Genomic DNA, 19,728 nt, shown 5'->3' with positions numbered 1-19,728 from the left:
TAATGTGGGAGACAGGACGACGCCATGGAGAGTGCAGTGGAGCGCAGAGGGGTGAGAGGAGAGTCGGTGGAGGAAACTTGAGCAGAGGGTGTGTTGGAGGCAGTCTGTGGTAGATGGTAGGGTGAAGGATCTGATAGACTTTGTTGTGAATTCCAGTTCTGCTGTTATAGAATTATTGTTGTTTAAAACTCAGTAAATATTTAAGGACTTTCTCGTTGTGATTCCTTCACTGCCCATCAAGTTTATCGTAGTTCCTCTAATACTGAAGTTTGAGATTTATCTTTTAGATAGTCCTTTTTAAAAGTACCAATGCTTAAATTCAGTTTTTCCATCAGCCCATAGTTTTTAAATCTGAGCTGCTTTTATCTCCATTTGAATTAGGACATACTGATGATTTCAAAATTCCCCATCAACTTTGTGATCAACTTTCTTTAAGAAGCTGCCCTCCAGATCATTTTTTAGGTAGATGAATCTGCCTGGTTTTGTTTTGTTTTGTCTTGGTACCAGGGATTGAACCAAGGGGTACTTAACCACTGAGCCACATCCCCAGCCCTTTTTAAAATAATTTATTTAGAGACAAGCTCTTGCTGAGTTGCTTAGGGCCTTGCTAAGTTGCTGAGGGTGGCTTTGAACTCGCAATTCTCCTGCCTTAGCCTCTTGAGCTGCTGGGATTACAGGAATGCACCACTGCGCCCAGTTACCTGGTTTTTAATTGCCGACACTCTAACCCATCACACTCAGAAATAGTAGATATCTGTGGAATATGCCAGTACCTAAGATTAAAAAAATTTTTTAGGTCTTTTTATGTTTTTTGTTAACTGTCCTGTAGTTCCTTCCCACAGGCCTAACAAATAATCAGGTGGTAAAGCAAACCACAGAGGAACTCAGTGAAGCGATTTTAACAGATGTGTGCTTCAGGAGAAACCCTGTTGGGAAAGACCACAATACTGTTGGAAAATTATATGACTTGGAACAAATTAAATCATCTCCCTAAACTATATTTTTCTCATCTTTAAAATAGCAATAAGATAAAATAGCAATAAGATATCTATTTAAGGTTGTAAAGATTGAGAAAATATAAAGGGCTTAGAAGCATGGTACTTGTTCAGTCAGTGCTCTTGTTGATGGTTTGTCACTGCTGTTCCTTCCTACTGATGCCTCATATATATTTTATATACTTCATGCATGTAAAGCCCATAAATAGCCAAATTAGCTGTCATTATTCTATTTGAGAAACATTGCGCCATGCTGTACTGTCTCATAGGGCTTGGTAATAGACTTTAATCTCACATTTGTTTTTCAGTTTTCTTATATTACTGTTTTTGTCTTTTAATCTTTTGCTATATATCTTTAAAGAGCACCTTTTTAAAAAGTTTTTTTTGCAATGCTGGGGATCAAACCTAGGGCCTCTCACATACCTGGCAAGCACTCTATCACTGAACTCTACCCACAGCAGGAATGCCTGTTGTTAATTCCACATTATCCATTGTAAAACTCCCTCCTTTTTGAAACCTCTTGTTTTCCTTATGTCTGTTTTGGTTTTCTTTTGTGATTTCTGCATCAGAGTTCAGTTTTCAGTTCTCACTTCCCTGCTCCTTTCTGTTTGAGAGTTAGATGCTTTGTGGCTTCCTCTACCATGTTGACACAGATGACTTTTAAGTCTTTACTAGTAACCTTGGCCAGATCTTTCTAGGTTCCGCTTCATCAAATCTTTTGAAATTTCTTCCTGACATAGTCATCCACTATTCTGCCTTCTGTTTCATTTGTATGATTTCAGAAAAAATTAAAAGGGAATTTGACAGATTTGTCAGATTTTTAGGTTGCCAAACAGTGACAGTTGAAAAAGCAACTGAACTCAACATTTGTTATATTTTATCATTACATACACAAAAGACATCTTAAATAAAAGTTCAGGAAGACTGTGATCGCAGAATTTAAATATATGTGACTTTAAAAATAATATAATGAGGGGCTGAGGTGTAACTCAGTGGTAGAAGGCAGTCTTAGTGTGTGCAAGGTGCTGGGTTTGATCTCTAGCACCCCTTCTTCACCACCAAAAAAATGTAAATAAATGCAAACATAATGTAATGAGTACTTCATTATTTTTCTCTTCATCATCATCTTTTTTTTTTTTTTTTTTTTTATTGGGGATCCACCCAGGGGTGCTTTACCACAGAGCTACATCCCCAGCCCTTTTTATTTTTTGAGATAGGGTCTCACTAAGTTGCTGAGGCTGCCCTCAAACTTGTAATCCTTCCTCAGCCTTCTGAGTCTCTGAGATTACAGATGTGTGCCACTGTGCCTGGCTGTTTTCCTCTTCTTGCTTTAGGCTTCCAAACTTCATCACTGCTCTAGAGTAAATCTTATATCTTTATTCTGATCTTACTAAAATTTGAGTTTGACTATGTTTTTAGTGCTCAAAATTCTCCCCTTTACCTTCCTAAAAATTCTAATTTTGTAGGTGTTCATAGTTTGACTCCTCATTTCTAGTCTTTTCCCTTATCACATTTCTTTGTTATCAACTTTTTTAAAAAAATAGTTGCATTTGTAGTTTTGATCTCACTAATGCCACTTCAGATCTGGCTCTCTTACAGACTTTGTGGTCTTGGGCAAGTTACTATAATTAGAAGAAAAGCAGCCCCTAGCATCCTGGAGCTTCCCTGGCACTTCAGCTAGACCTTGGTGTTACTATGAGCCAACCTGACACTTAATAGCGAAGTCCTCTTGGTGTTCTTCTGTTGAACACCAACAATTTCTCTGAACATCAACATCAGACAAGATCATCTGGTGACCCTGAGGGGTCAAGACAAAACAAGGTTATGCCATAATCTTGTCTGAACAAGAGGAAACTAAACATTGTTAAGTTATAAAAGATGGAACATCTCCTTTCCAGGCTAATGTGAAAGATTTTGCTGCTTTACCAATTAACAGTGGTGCCTGCTTGTCTACAGTTTTGTTTTCTATAGTATCAGTTACCTGCAGCTGACTATAGTTTGCAAATATAAACAGTTCATAAGTTTTAAATTGCACACTATTCTTGTTATCTTGGTGAAATCTTGAGCCATCCCATCCTTTATTGCCTGGACATGAATTCTCTCTCTTTCCAGGGTATCCATACTGTATATGCTACCCCCTACCCCACCAGCCTTAGTCACTGAGTAGCCATCTTGGTTATCAGATCCACTGTCAGCAGCATCACAATACTTTTGTTCTAGTAACCCTTACTTTACTTAATGACCCCAAATGCAAACTCTTATAGTATGTTGTCCTGTTTTGTTATTACTATTGTTAAATCTCTTACTATACCTAATTTATAAATTAAACTTTATGTATGTAGAGGAAAAAAACAAAATATGAGTAGTTTGGTAATATCCCTGATTTCAGACATTCTCTGGGAGGTCTTAGACTGTATCCTTTGTAGATAAGGGGGGAGTACTCTACAGCTTTCATCTGTTTGTGTCAACCCCATCATAGAGAATAGTAATTGTAGAATTGTCATTGCTTTCTGCCAGTACCTAGGCCAGAGTAAACCCTTGCTTCCTAAGACTTTCTTCAGAAACTATCCAACCAAATTCCGTTTCTAGTATCTTCAGTTTCCTATTGTACGCCTTTCTAGTAACTCAACTTGTTCAGTTGTGTCCTGGTGCTGGGGTGGAGTACACTGACGGTAATAACTACTTGAGTCTTTTTTTTCTCATATGAGAACTGGAGGTAATAACATTTTTTGTCCAGAACTGTTAAGAAGGTTAAAAGAGAAAACCCGAAGCACCCAGTAGGGACTTTGTTTCCATAAGGTAGATTTTGAACAGAATCTTGCTTCTCATTCTCTATTAGTCTGCCTCAGTTGTGGTCCCCTGAACAGGGCTTATAAAGTTCTCGTTTTAACCCTTTCTCACACACGGAGTGTTCTGTACTCATCCTTCAAGACTCAGTCCCCAAGTACCTTCTTTTCTGTGAGACTTTTATGTCTTTTTCTGATCTATCCTGACTTTGAACTTAAGAGTTGTTGTTTTTACCATGTATTTGGTTATTAATTATACTGTACCTTGTGGCATATTTGTAGCTGTACTTTGCTGTTTAATTTTTAATTTTTCATTTACTCAGTGCCTGTTCATACAGGCTAATTTCTTCAAGTTTGTTACAGTATTTTATACTCAGAAAATGTGATTAAGCAAAACAAAAGGAAGACCGTATCATCAATTGTCACATCTCTTATTGTGAAATTCACTTAAGTCAGATAGTTAGTTCAAAGCTATTGTTTTATAATTTTTTTTTTTCATGGTTAGTGCTTTATTCTTTGAAGAACAGTCCTAAAACATCACACTAAGGCTGAAAAGTAAAGTTTAAAATAGACAGTTTTATAAAGATAAGTTATAATATATGTAATGAATGTTTACTCTTAAGAAATCTTGGTCTTAGAGCTTATGATGCACCCAGTTGGCTGTAGCACCCAGGTCTTCCAAAAGGCCATTTGTCATTTCTCTCTTGTCTGCATAGACTTCTTCTCATTAGCTGCCTTCTGCTTTTGTTGCATGATCTCAGAGTCCCTCTGCTTTCTTTGAGAGATAGTCAAGCTATCCTCTTTTCTTTTTCCCTTGCTAATTTCCTGGGTTTTCTTCATATTTTTCTGGCGGGCAAGTTCTCGCTGATTTCCACGGGCCATGTCGACCACCGGACGGAGCCTGGAAGAGAGCTACTAGGAGAAGCAACGGCTCCCTCGCACGCTCAGCTACCGTCGCCACCCGCAGATCAAGAAGGCTGAGCCCGTGCCCGCCCTCCGCGGGGCAACGCCTCCGCGCAGTCCGCTAGCCCTGTTTTATAATTTTTAATTGGTGTGTGTGTGTGTGTGTGTGTGTGTGTGTGTGTGTGTGTCTAGGCAAGCACTGTACTACTGAGCTATATCACCCCATATTTAAAAATTTTTAATTGGCACATAATAATTATATATATTTATAGGATACCCTGATATTTTGATACATGTATACAGTGTGAAGTGATCAAATCAGGCTGAATAGCTTATCCATCATTTCAATCATATATTACTTCTTTGTGTAGGGAACATTCAGAACCTTTTCTTCTAGCCATTGCTTAAAGCTTTTTACATTTTCTTTTCCTAGACAAAGCAAAGGTGAATAAAGAGAAGATGTCTGTAAGAAATCGACTGTCCAAGTCCAGTGAAAACCCTGAGAAAGATGAAGACCCGAGAAACCCTACAAAGGAGTCACTAGAGACACGTAGAAATGGTGATGCTTTAAATTTTTTTTGGATGAATTAATGAAATAGAGAACAAATTCAGTGTTCCCCAGTAGGGATTACCATTTTTTTTTCTTCTATTATAAATGAATATTGATAATTTTTATATCTGGTAACAAAGACATTACCTGCTGTGTTTTATACACCAGTTTTTCTTTCAGTCAACTAACCTACTAATAATTATTAGGTGTCTTGTTAGGTGTTAGATGTGATCAATACTGATGTTTGCCCCCATGGAGCTCCAAGTAAAGTGAATGGCAAACCTCCCCCCCAAGAATCACACACATAATTAGATCATTAAAAATAACCAATACTATCAAAACTAATAATTACTCTTATAATGGATATAATGAGTAACAGTAGTAATTAGCAGAGTACCTAATCTAGGTCTGTACTGAGCTATAAATCTTAGGAATGAGGGAGAGATTAGAAAGTTCTATTTAGTTAATTTTTAAAAAATTTTTTTAGTTCTCATAGTTGCAGGTTTGCTAAGTACTTGACTACAAAGAGGAAGATGACACAGTGCTTGTCAAGTGAAGACTTATGATTAAGAATGATAGTCTTGTAAATGTAGCTCTGATGTCATTTGTTGCATCAGTATATTTGTTTTTGCAGTGACATTTGTATAGGTTTGAGTTCAACACGGATTTGAAATTTGAGCCTTGTTTGGTTAACAAATAGGAGTGGAACTTTCTGAGATTGTCTTTGGCATCCTGAGACATTTCATAAAAGTACATTGTTTTGTTTTCCTACTTAAATTTAATTTTAAGTATCAGTAGCTGGCGTCCACCAGAATGAAAATGTTGTTTAAGTTGACATAATGAAGTTTATTGACAGATTCTTGTTGTTTGTGACATTTAAATTGCACATTGTTTTTTTTTAAGCATTTTAAAAATCTTTATTTAATTGATTAATTTATTTTTATGTGGTGCTGAGGTTCAAACCCAGGGCCTCACACATGCTAGGCAAGAGCTCTACCACTAAACCACAACCCCAGCCCCTTAAATTACATAGTGTAATGTGATATAAAAAGTGAAATTTATGCAAAGGAGGAGTTAACATTGGGGAGAAACATTCTGAAGAAAGACAAATAATGAAAATCATTGGGTTGGTAACTTATTTACTCATTCATTTTATATACTTGTTAAATAAAAACCCACTGAAGGCAGTAAATGCAGGTCAGTAAATATGGCTTCCAAAATCTTCCTTTAGGATTATATATTTATATAATATATATAGCTTATATTATATAAATATATATAAATATATATAGTTTATATTATATAAATATATATATTTTATATAAATATATATAGTTTACATATATATAGTATATTCAGGAGAAATATACAAACAAAAGATTATAATACATAGCAGGGTATGGGCATATGGGTAGATAGAACTTTTGCAGAGGAAGTCAATATTTGAGGGTGTAGCTCAGTGGTAGAGCACTTGCCTAAGCCCAGCCATCCCACGGACATAGAGGCAACCTTTAGTGACACTTTTAGGTTACTTCTATCTCTTCATGGAGAGCAAGGTAAAACTAGGATGAAGGTAGTTTAAGATATAATAAGTGGGAGTGTTTTAGAAAATAATCAGAATTTTAAAATTTATTTGAACTTCTCTAGGAAATAAAATCCTGTTAGTCAGTGCCTACACATTAGCTAATTTTGTTCTGGCCACGAGTAGACAAAGAAAATATTTGCTAAAAGAACTGAAACTTGAAAAATGGTTATTAGTCACTCCTTAGGGCTCCTTAGTCATCTTTAAGATTACAGTCACTATAAGTTGACCTTCCTTTATTTATTTATTTATTTATTTTTTAATGCTTCATAAGTGGGATCAGAAGATGTGAGCTTAGTCAGTCTATGGCCACGTGACGGTGTGCAAGATGTTTAATTTTTTAAAATGTTAATTTCTTTTTTTTTTTTTCTTGAGAAATGATATCAGTCAGTTATCTTGTTTTTCTCACTAGGTTATGTGTGTGTGTGTGTGAGTGTGTGTATAAAGATTAGATGTGTTGGATTGGGGTTGTGGCTCAGTGGTAGAGCGCTTGTCTAGCACATGTGAGGCACTGGATTCAATCTTCACCACCACATAAAAAATAAATAAATAAAACAAAGGTATTATAAAAAGATTGCTTTTTTAAAAGATTAAATGTATTGACCTATGATATATTCTTTATTTAAAAACAATATATCTTTATTGAAGCTGGGCTTGGTAGTGTGTATCCATAGTTCCAGGTACTCAAGAGGCTGAGGCAGGAGGATTGCCAAATTTGAGTCCAGTCAGGGCAACACAGTGAGACTCTGTTGCACAATAAAAAAATAAAAAGGCCTGAGAATGTAGCTCTGTGGTAGAGCAACCCTGGGATTCGATCCCCAGTACTGCAACACTGCCTCCCCCCCCCAAATATATGTGTGTGTGTGTGTGTGTGTGTAATTTTTTTACAGGTGTGCGCCACCATGCCCAGGTTCACATTCTTAATTGTTTCCTTTGCTATGGAGAAGCTTTTTAATTTGATGCCATCCCATATATTAGTTCTTGGTGTTATTTCTTGATCTTTAGGAACTCTACTGAGGAAGTTGTTACTTGTGCCTATATGTTGGAATGTTGACTCTGTGATTTATTCTAGGAGTTGCAGAGTTTCTGGTCTAATTCCTAGGTCTTTGATTCATTTTGAATTGACTTTTGTGCAGGATGAGAGAGAAATCTAGTCTCATTTGAAGAATTAATTTTTGAAAAGAGGCCACCCTTTCCTTTGACATAGGAACTCTGAAGAAGAGGTTTAAAGATAGTGAAAATTAAGAAATGTAGAAGACATTTAAGAATTTGGTACCAAAAGTGAACAACTAAAGGTTACTTAGTAGGGCTGGGAAAAAAGATGGAAAAATATTTTTTTGTTTTTGTGGTGCTGGGGTTGAACATATCAGACAAGTGTTCTACCACTGAGCTACAGTCTCAGCTCAAATATTGACTTTCTGTGCAAAAGCTCCCTCTACCCAACCCATGCTCCCATATCCTGCTAAATTTTATTATCTTTTGTATATTTCTCCTGAGATCCTAAAGGAGTAGTTTGAAGAACATAACTACTGGCCTGCATTTACTGTCTTCAGTGGGTTTTTATTTAAGGAGCAAGTATATAAATTGAATGAGTAAATAAGTTACCAATCCAATGATCTTCATAATTTGTCTTTCTTCAGGGTAACTTTGGCAGTAGATCTGGTATGGTAACAGAAGTGTGGGATTGTTATAAGGGAGTAGTTTTGGTGAAAATCATGAAGCAGCAGCCTAACTGGAAAGATGCAACTCCCTGGAGCTATGTACCATGGGCCTGATGGCTCTCTACATTTAGTGAAGGTGTCACTCTGATAGGATACAACAGCATGTGCTTACTCACTTCGCCTATAGCTTAAATATGTGTGTTACATTCAGCTTTTTAAAAAAAATTAGGGTGGTAAAATGTGTATTAGTTTTAGAAAGCTCTTCATTAAGATCCATTAGAATAGGATTTTTGACACTTCAAGGATATTTTAAACATTTCTGTTAACTATAGCATGCTTCACAAGTGTTAGTTAACATCCATTCATGAAGATAAATGTTGCAGGCCTGATTTCGTAGAAATCAGAGTTGGGAAAAAACAAAATCTTGTGTATATTTCCTTAAGGATTTATCATTGGATTCTCTTAAGTTTCAGTTAGAAAATAATTGACTCCTGTGTTATCAGTTGGTGCTATTAGTAGAACTAGGCAGATAATGAGTAATTACATGACTCTCAGTTTTGGCTTATCAGTGATTTAATTTTTAAGTTTTGGGGTGTAGTGCTATGGTTTTATATACTTTGTCCCCTTTGACACTCATGTTGGAGGTTAATTCCCACTGTATTAAGAGGGTGGAGACTTGATCTATGGTGTTTAGAGGAGGGACTTTTGTGAACTGATTGGAATTAGATAAGGCCATCAGGGTGGCACCTCTATAACAGAATACTGGTGGTTCTAAAAGGAGAGAGTGAGAGAGAGAGAGAGAGAGAGAGACACACACACACACACACACACACACACACACACATGCATGCGTGTACATAGATGCACACTCCCTCTCTTATCAGACCCTGCACTGCCTTGGAACTGTACTAGCAGGAGGGTCATTGCCAGATGGAACCCCTTGACTTTGGTCCCCAGAACAACAAACCAAAAGAAATTCTTTTAAGATTTACCTGGCCTGTGGTATTGTGTTATTAGCAACAGGCAATGTATCAAGGCAACAGGAAGTACAGAATTTTTCTCTTAAATATTATATGAAGAGTTACTTAAGATAAAGGAAAATTAATTGGCTTTTAAATGTATTTTCTTCTACTTATTCAATTTTAATATCATCTTCAGAGGGGTCTTTAGATACACCTAAGTGTGAACAAAATCTCTCCTCCCTTCCCAGTTCCTACTGCTGCTAGCCAGTTTGTAATAATGGTCATCATGTTATTAATGGATAGGCAGTTTCTTTTTGGAAGTGATGTACAGTTGGTGAGAATCTCTTACAGTGTTTCTTCCTTGTCCCCTGTGGTAGTTTAAAAGAGAAGTTTGCATATTCATTTATTTATGAAATACATAGTTTAATTTGAAGTGATAGTCTAGTCATAGAAGTGAATATAAAGTATATTCCCACAATGATAGAAAAATCAAACGAGCTGGGCATGGTGGAGCATGGCTGTAACCCAGTGGCTGGGGAGGCTGAGGCAGGAGGGTTGCAAGTTGAAAGCCAGCCTCAGCAACCTAGTGAGCCTCTAAGCAGCTTAGTGAGACCTGTGTCTAAATAAAATATAAAAAGGACTGGGGATGTGGCTCAGTGTTTGAGTGTCCCTGGTACCAAAAAAAAAAAAAAAAAAAAAAAAAAAGAAAATTAAATGAATATTTGTCATATTCTTACTCTTTTTCTGATTGGCTTCTAATTTATGAGTATCTTCAGAATTCATCCTCTGCTATCTACTCTCATTACTATTGTTTTGGGACAAAGTCTGGATTTATTTATTTTTGTTTTATTTTACTTATTCATAGTACTGGGGATGGAACCCAGGGGCACTTTACCATCAAGCCACATCCCCAGCCATTTTCAATATTTATTTATTTTTAAATTTTGAGATGGGGGTCTTGCCAATGTCCAGGCTGTCCTGGAACTTACAATCCTACTCCTGCTTCCCAAGTCACAAGGATTATAGGCACACACCACCACACCTAGCTAAGATCTGGCTTTATTGCATTTCATTCTTATGTGATCCTTTCAACCTTCCAGTATCATATCAGTTATTTTCCTGCTTGAATTCTTCAAAACCTTCAAGGTTCTTTGTGATATGACCTCTCGCCCCCTTCCTAGTCATAAACTCTGTTACTATTGACAGGTGAATAATATTCCACTATCTCCTGGCTTCCATTGGAATAAGTCAGGCCCCCAGTGTAACTGCAGTTTTTTGGTTGGTAATGATTTTCTTTCTGATTCATCTTAAGAGGGCTTTTAAACAATTTAATTTTTTGTTGTTGATGTTGTACTGGGGGATTGAACAAATGGGGTGCTCGACCTCTGAGCCATATCCCCGGCCATTTTTACTTTTTGTTTTGAGAAAGGGTCTTGCTAAATTGCCCAGGCTGTCCTTAAACATGTGATCCTCTTGCCTCAGCCTCCTGAGTGACTGGGATTATAGGTGTGTGCTACTACATTTGACTTTCTTTGTTTTTCTGTTTTCTTTTTTTTAAGCCTCTGTGTCACAAAGTGTCACTGTGATATATCTGAGTAGATTTTTTATTTGTCCTAGCCAGAATTCATTTATCTACTTTCTATTTGTCTTTAAACAATCCTGGAAAATTCTCAGCTATTACCTCTTCATAGATTGTCTTTCCATAGAGAGTTCTGGTTAGATGCATTTTGGTCTTTATCATTCTTCATGTCTTTTTTCCAAGTGACCTATTGTGAAAAGATATAAATAATCTAAATATCCAGTAGAGGAGTAAATAATGTTTTTGCCTAACATACCCATTATTCTGGGTATGTTAGGCATAATACCTGAGAAAATCAACCTAAAGGAAGTGCATTCATTTTGGTTCAGTTTCAGAGGTTTCAGTCCACGTTTGGCAGGCTCCATTGCATTTAGGTTTGTGGTGGGGAGCAGAGGAGAGAAAGGAAGGGGCCAGGAACAAAATGTACCCCGGGGCATGCTCCCAGTGACCCACTTCCTCCATTGGGTGTCAACACTGAACAGTTGCTGCTGTGGGAACCAAGCCTTCAACACATGAGCTTTTGTGGAACCTATCAATAGGGCAATATATAAAAATAATGAAGAAGATGTAATGACATGGAATGATGTTCGCAGTATATTAAAAATACAGGTTATAAAAGTGTGCCCAAGTCCTTTTTTTTTTTTTTAATAAAAATAGATTTATTTGCTGAAGTAAAAAAGTAAATGATATTTAGCAAAATATTATTAGTTTCTTTAACATAATAGCATAACGGGTGATTCTGTTCTTTTATGGGGAAGTGACTTGTGTATTTTGAATTTTCTGTAAATTACTTTTAAAAGAAGGAGCTGAGTTTGGGCACCAGGGCACATTGCTGTAATCCCAGCTACTTGGGAGGCAGAGGCAGAAGGATTGCAAGTTCAGGGCTGTCCTGGGCAACTTAGTGAGACCCTGTGTTAAAAAGGGGACCCAGTGGTAGATTACATGCTGGAAATGAGTGAGTCCTTAGTGAATGTGAGTCCTGGTTTGTAGACTGTCTCAGTTCTGTTTCATTGGCCTATGTGTCCATCTTTAAAATTGACAATGTCTTCCAGCTTCGGTTTTCTTCAAGATTTTTCTGACTGTTTTGTGTCACTTGATTTTCCAGATGAATTTTAGGATCAACTTGTCCTTTTCTGCAAAGAAGCCAGCTGAAATTTTGATGAGGATTGTTTTCAATCTGTAGATAAATTGGGAAGTATTGCTAGCTTAACAATATTAAGACTTCCAGTCAATGAGATGGTATATGGTATATGGTATCTTTGTGTTCATTTAGTTTTTTAAAAATTCTGTTTTCTTCATGGCATTTTTCATTCACTTCATATATTATAAAATTTGATGAATTAAAATTTTTGAATATAATCTTTGGCATCCTTTGCATTCTTTCCCATTTGTGGTATGCCATTTTTCATGGTTCTTGACACACTGACAATTTCCATGAGACTTTGTTTTGAACCATTGTATGTTTATGATCATTTATGTTCATCATGAGACTGTACAACATACAACTTCATCTAGTATACTCTGCAGAAATCCAAGTCAGAAACATCAGTGTGGACTTGTCACTGACCTTCAGCATAGTCCCATTGGTGCATCTCCTCGACTGTTGGGTTGGATCTCTTCTGTGTTTTAACCTCTCGTATTTCCCATCACTGTTTCCTTGGGCTCTATTCTAAATTGAAAACCAACCAACAGACCTACATTTTCATTTACTACTGCTTTCTTCAGATGTGTTTAGTCTATGTATCCATTGAAGTTCCAATTGTTTTAATATTGTGTTTTGAGAAATCTGGTGCTTTTTCAGATCTGCTTGGTTGTGTAGTTTCTTGTTTTTATTTTCAAGTTTCACATTCATTTCCTTATTATATTAAGCATTCTTATTTTATTTTATTTTGTTATTATTATTATTATTTTTTTTGCGGTGCTGGGGATTTGAACCCAGGGCTTTGTGCTTGCAAGGCAAGCACTCTACCAACTGAGCTATATCCCCAGCCCCAAGCATTCTTATTTTATATGCAATAACTGATAATTCTAATATCATTAGTTTTTTTTTGTGGTTTATTTATTTATTTATTTTTATTATTTTATTGTAAACAAATGGGATACATGTTGTTTCTCTGTTATCATTAGTTTTGAAGCTCTGAGTACCTTGGCTTTTGTTTCTGTTGTTTCTCATCTATGTTGCCTTGTTTCCTGATGTATTTTGTGATTTGTAACTACAGGCTTCTTTTTTCTTGGACCTTTTTCTGTTGTAATTCTTTAAGAACTTGGTTGATTAAAAAATTAAAAAAAAAAAAATCTTCCAGGAAGGAACTACATTTGCATCTGGGAATAAAATTTGGGCACTTTAAAATAAATATACTTCTTGAGGTTTTTCAGACCACACAGATAATGTGAATTTAGGCTGCAAATCTAGTGAAAGGTAAGGGAAATTTCCCCCGTCTGATCAGCATCAAAAAGAGACAGGCACATTGCCTTACTGTTCTCTTTGTTATTTTTGACTGTATAGTAAGGGTGTAGCTGTAGGAGACCTCAGTTGTAAGGTGGGTGTTCTGTTAGACTTCCCATTGAGGGTAGGACCTAGACTTCACCATGCTGTAAGTACTGTTCTGTAAAAACACAGGACCGTGTGGCTGCCAGTGCAGAAACTCAAGGTTTGCTAGAAACCTTTGGCAAGAATTCTTAGGTTTCTCACATATTTTCTTTTTTTTTTGTTTGTTTGTTTGCATTTGTGAATTTGTGTCAGCTTGGCAATAAGTTTTAAAAGATTTTTAGTTTTTAATATTTCACACATTATCTTAATAATCTCAATTGTAGGATCTATTCAGGGAATCTAACTTCTCATACTGTCAGAAGTGAACCTACAGCATCGCATGGATAACATAGCTGTCATTACTGTGTATGTTTAGTTTTTTTCATATTTAGTATTTTTAGTATAAAGTTCCTTCTACTTATATTGCCCATGCTACATTTTAAAATTTTTAGTTGTAAACGGACACAGTACCTTTATTTTATTTATTTACTTTTATGTGGAGCTGAGGATCAAATCCAGTGCCTCACACTTGCTAGGCAAGTCCTCTACCACTGAGCCACAACCCCAGCCCCCCAAGCTGCATTATTAAGGGCTCTGTCATGTTTTGTGGTTATACCATGGTTTATACTATTTGCTTGTCTTTCAGCTGCATAATTTAAATATTGCTGCCAGGCAGCTGTATCTATCAACTTCAAACTGACTCTTTTTCCTTCCCTTAGGTCGAATTGACATAAAACAGTTGATAGCTAAGAAGAGACAGTTGGCAGCAGAGGCAGAGGTAAGAACTTCCTCTTTCAGAAACAAATGCAGTTTTGTGTAGAGTTTTATTTAGTAACAGTTTTAATGTTAAATTGTTTTAAATGTTATTTGCCTTTTTCATCAGTTGATATATCTTACTGTGGAACAGGAAAATAAGATCTGTCACTTTCACCTGTGTAAGAATGCCCATTGCCCTTTCCTGTCCCATCCTTTGCTGTCATTTTCTGGCTCTAACTGGCAAATCTTGGTTTTAATAAGCCGTGTGAAGGACTGACATAGTTGAATGTATGAGTGCTTTATGAAAGTATCTATCATGATTCACAGTAAATAGACCTCCAGTAAATACTGAATCAGAATCTAGAAGTAGAATCTGTCAGGGAAGTAGAAATAACAACTCACAAAAAAACAAAGTGGAGCCATTTCACATGGTGCAAACTGTTTCATATATCAGAATTCAGTGTACCCTCAGAAAATTCTGGACATAAAGAATACATTAAAAAATAATTGTAATCTAATGCCATTTGTGCCTGAATGTAACTTGACTTCAAATCCAGGGCAACCTTTTCCAATGAGACGATCACTTCTGAAGCTTTTTAGCCAACCTGAACTCATAACTATCCAATGATGTAGATGAAATAGACTTGTTTTAGTTATTAATTTATGTGTATGCACATATACATTTATATCAAATAATTAGAAAAATAAAAATATTACATAAAATAATATTTGTAAGATTATTTATATTCACTTTAGTATCAGTGTCTTCATTATTATCAAACTGGTTTTTCAGTTATCTTTCAAGGCTAAAGGCATAATCATTTCCCCTTTCATCTCATTTGTTTGAAAACACAACTCTTTTTTAGTCCATGGATTATACTTTCACTAGAAATATGTTTACAACATGAAGAAACTAACCTCCACCATCCTGTATGGGTATTTGTAATGACTATACTATAACCATTCACTGTACTGCTTTATAAAGTAGTATTCAAAAGGTGTGTTTGCCATATTTGAAATAGTGAGTCTAGACTCCTAGTTAATCAAAATGTTAAATTTTATTCTTTTTCTTGTTTCCATTAAGTTAACTGTATGAGCCTCCAAAACCATGGTGAACAAGGTCATTTCTGGAATATGTCTCTTTTTTTTGTACTTTTTTAGTTGTCAACGGATATTTATTTATTTATTTTTATGTGGTGCTGAGGATCAAACCCACTTGCTAGGCAAGTGTTCTACCACTGAGCCACAACCCCAGCCCTGGAGTATGTCTTTTCTGATTAGTACTTTGTTGTTATAAAAGATTGTTTAAAGACATGATTGTTAGGCAACTTCTTATCTGAGTGATTAATTTATAATTTTGGCTAAGCAAATATTTTATATAGTAACGTGTGTTTTTTTTTCTTTTTTGTGGCACTGGGGATGAACCAGGGCCTTATGCATGCTAGGCAAGTGTTCTACCACTGAGCTATATCCCTTCCTCTTTTCTTTTTAAAATACATCACACACACACACACACACACACACACACACACACACATACACGCTTATTAGTAACTCACAAAAAACTCAATAATTTAGGATGCAAGGTGTTCAGAAGTTCATAGTCTGGATGAAAATACTAAGATAAAAAAGAAGTAAGAATCGGACCTTCAGCTTCATGTTAGCTGTATCCCTAGTTTTTTTTCTTTTCTTTTTTTTTTTTGGGGTGCTGGGGATCGAACCCAGGGCCTTGTGCTTACAAGGCAAGCACTCTATTGACTGAGCTATCTCCCCAGCCCCTTTTCTTTTATTTTGAGACAGAGTCTTGCTAAATTGCTCCCAGGGTGGCCTTGAACTTGACATTGTCCTGTCTCAGCCTCCTGAATAGTTGGAATTACAGGTATATGCCACTGTGTCTGGCACGTGTTCTGTTTTCAAAGGTTTATTCTAACTAGTGATTAAAATAAGGAATTTTGGTTTTATAGTTTCCTAATGTGTTTCTGAGTTGTCATTCCTGTAGACAGGACAGACTCCTAGATATGTCTTTTGCGATTTTCCCCTTCCACAAAATCTTATTGTGCTCTATTGTAAAGGAAAGATTCAAACAGGTGAAGGATCATTCTGTTCTGTTTGTCATTCTACATGCTTTTAAACTCTAGGAACAGGTAGGGTTTGTGCCTGTGCAGGGTTTGTGCCTGTGTTGGCTCATGGGCGTCTGCTGGACAGGGAAATGAGGTGTCCCCTAAGTACATTTGTGTGTTAAAATTGATTCTAATTGACTCCAATAACAGTGGAAGAAATTGGGAAATTTATTAAGAAGTTGTTCCCCACAACATCAGGCTCAGATGGTGTTACAAGTTAAAAAAAATCCTTAGGTAACATGATGGATTCAGAAACTCATGCAAAGAGGCCATCAATCCTATCATCTTCAAAACAAGATATGTCACCTCTCATTATAAGTGGTGAAATGAGGCATCGCTTGTGTGTCAGCTGCACGGCTTTGAACAACGTGCCATCACCTTTCCCATTCAGAAGACCCTCTTTCAGCAGCAGCTGTGAGGAATCAAATGGATTTCCAGGCTTGTAGGGTGGACCCTTTCCTGCATTAACATGGGAGATGATGCTGTTGGCACTTAGGTTTAGCCTATGTGAGGTCTTATCTTGCCTTCTCCAAAAATATGTCAGTGCTCCAGCCTTTGTAGCCCCTGGTATGACTGTGGTGCTGCTGGGATAGCTAGGATTTTTGCTCAGTTGGAAAGGGTTCAGTTGTTGCTTCAAGACCACAAACATCCTGACAAATTTATAAACAGTTATCAAACTTTTAAGATGCTGAAAAGGCATAGAGTTGGAGAGTATTATCAAGACTTGGTGCTCATTCTTTTTCATAATAGATTCAGCAAATTTGGGGGGAACCGGGGGGGGTTCCAGGTTCCATTAAGGTGCATCTGCCTCTAGCAGTGTCCATGATGCTTATTTGATCAATGATTTTATCTGTGGTGATCTGTTAGGTGCTATCTTGTTTTTTTCCAGTTGATGTTATAAAAACTGGCAGTCTTAGAGTGATGGGGAATTTCTGTCTTTCCCCAAGGTCTTTTTTTGTTTTATTTTGTTTTGCTTTGTTTTGTTTTTTAATGGAACATGCAGGTCACCGATCTTTTCAGAGGTGCCCATCTGAGTTACCATCAGTCCTTCATCTCTTATGGAATAAAGGCTGTATTTAAAAAAAAATCATGGTTAAGTACCATTTATCAACTGCATAGACTAGTGAAGAATGCAGTTTGACCTGGTTCCTTATTGGCCCAAATACAAGTCCAGTCTACAGTGAACTATGGGCAAAGCTATTTTCCTAAGTATCAACAAAAACTGATCTCAAGGTTTTAATAGCAAAAGAAATCTATTTTTCCACACAAGGTCACATAACCACAGGGTGAAGGGAATCGGAATAGAAAGTAGAGGTGGAGGAGAAAGAGTAGAAGTGATGGGAAGAAGGGGCAAGAATGGAACTCCTGCAAGGATCTAAGTTAAAACTTTTTAAAAAAGTGAATATTCTACTTAACTGCTTTATATATTAGTGAATAAAAGTAGTTTGCCCAGTTATGAGGATTGGAAGGAAAAAGAATTAAGTGAAGTAAGGGGTAAGTAGCTGAGGGAAAGGTAGACACTGGTTTAATTAATAATGTGGATTAACCACATTATTACTCATATTGAGCAAATGATGTAAGGACTGAAGGAGACTTGTCCCTGCTGTTAAGGGAGGGCCTGGCCTGAACATAGGTAAGGAACTAGAAAACCTACACTTTATCTTAAAAATATCACTTGATGAGCATCTTTGCCTAGGTTGGGGTACAATGGAAAGAAAAATATGATGGGGGAAAAATTGGGGTTGACTTATAAAGCATGTTTTCTGTTTCTGTACCCTTTTATGTAATGTTCTTTCTACTTGAGATTTTTCTTTAACTTCCTACCTTTACCATTCAAAATAATGTACAGTTGGCCTTTAATTTCTAGTTCCAATCCTGGTGTTTCTACAGTTTTCTAAACATTTCTGCTTGAGATTATTTCCTATCTATTCTGTAATCCTAAGTACTTAGTTTATACCCTTACTATATACTCTGTTTATTAAATAGTGCTTTATTCAGAATGAATCACTAAATGAAATTTGTAAGAGATTTGATTTAGATTTGGTTTAATTTGCAATGATTTGAAATCCAATGAGATTAAACATTCTGCATTGTTTTACTTATTTTACTTTTTTGGTTCTGGGAATTTAACCTAGCACCACATGCATGCTAAACACCCACTCTACTACAGAATGACACCCCACAACTCTGCTATTCTTTATTAATTAGAATGTTTTTGAATGAGGTATAGGATTGATATTCTGATGTCCAAGTTCAAGATAACTTATTAAGACAGTTTTGGAGGCAATGAGGCCAGATAGGAAACTTTTGTAATATCTTGGTATTTTAGACAGTAAACAAGGGTAGGTACAAGAAGGGAACCACATTTAGAAGTCCTATTGTAAGCCAGGCTTTGTACTAAGTGCTTCACAGACATAGCCTTATGTGTTAGCTTTTCATTGTTATGACCAAAATACTCAGCAGTAACAACTTAGAAAAAGTTTATTTTGGCTCACAGTTTGAGATGTTCCATCCATGGTTGACTGAATCCGTTGCCCTGGGTCCAAGGTGAGGTGGAACACCATGAAGGAAGGACATGGAGGAGGAAAACTGATGTCCACCAGGAAGCAGAGAGACAGTGAGAAACCATGGATAAAATATATAATCCCCAAGGCATGCCCTCAGAGACCCATTTCCTCTAGCCTCAGCTCCCCTGGTTACAGTTACCAGCAAGTAATCCATTCACATTATTAATCCATCAATTTGATAAATCTGCTAATTAGTTTCCAGTTCTCATGATCTAGTCTTTTTGCCTCTGCCTTAACAGCAGGTGCTGTGGACACCTCCTATATAAACTGTAACATCTTATTAAATTATCCTAGTTTATAAGAGAGGTTTGTAACTGGTTGTATTTTTTGTTACTGTTTTCTTTTATTGGTTGATATTTACTAACATAAAATGACTCGTCGTGACAAGTATGTGAACCATCACCTGTGACCTGCTTGGAAAGGGAATAAATTCCCTCAGAGGTGTGGGCTGACTGGAAATAAAAATCTGAAAAGTAGTATTTGGAAATAAACAAAGAGGACAAGAGATATACTTTTTAAAGCAGGGGCTTGATGGGTGGAAAAGACCTGATGGGTCTGATTCTAACAGCCCGCAAATGCTCTATTTATAGTGAAACACATCAAAGGAATTTATTGTGAGGAGGGGTTCTTCAAAGTAAGTAAGAAGCGAGAAGCTATGGGGAAGATTGGGGACTTACACTTGCGCAGCAACTCTTCCTCCTCCCGGCAGCTGGCGCTACAAGGCTAGCTGGGGCACT

General features: G+C 36.6%; 2 protein-coding genes and 1 pseudogene across 5 annotated transcripts in view; 2 read left to right on the top strand and 1 right to left on the bottom strand.

Moving 5' to 3' along the window:
* The window catches only part of Soat1 (sterol O-acyltransferase 1), a 53,070-nt gene that overhangs the window by 9,387 nt on the left and 23,955 nt on the right, over positions 1–19,728 (top strand). For all 4 annotated transcript variants that reach the window (XM_047520695.1, XM_047520694.1, XM_047520692.1 and 1 more), the window contains 2 exons: positions 5,118–5,243; positions 14,268–14,326. In XM_047520695.1, the coding sequence (XP_047376651.1) occupies positions 5,144–5,243; positions 14,268–14,326 (159 nt within the window). In that variant the 5' untranslated portion in view covers positions 5,118–5,143. The remainder of the gene's footprint in view (positions 1–5,117; positions 5,244–14,267; positions 14,327–19,728) is intronic.
* Positions 4,284–4,730, bottom strand: LOC124961746 (small EDRK-rich factor 1-like). Its single transcript, XM_047520696.1, has one exon. It carries the CDS (start codon positions 4,661–4,663, stop codon positions 4,475–4,477), a length of 189 nt encoding a protein of 62 aa, XP_047376652.1. The 5' UTR covers positions 4,664–4,730; the 3' UTR covers positions 4,284–4,474.
* Positions 16,664–19,718, top strand: LOC124961911 (mitochondrial nicotinamide adenine dinucleotide transporter SLC25A51-like; annotated as a pseudogene).

The sequence above is a fragment of the Sciurus carolinensis genome, chromosome 12, assembly GCF_902686445.1.
Source record: "Sciurus carolinensis chromosome 12, mSciCar1.2, whole genome shotgun sequence".
NCBI lineage: Eukaryota > Metazoa > Chordata > Mammalia > Rodentia > Sciuridae > Sciurus > Sciurus carolinensis.
This window is presented reverse-complemented; position numbering and strand designations above follow the sequence as displayed.

Bases quoted from the DNA above. Each gene is read 5' to 3' on its own strand.
- LOC124961746 (XM_047520696.1), bottom strand. From the start codon at position 4,663: ATGGCCCGTGGAAATCAGCGAGAACTTGCCCGCCAGAAAAATATGAAG.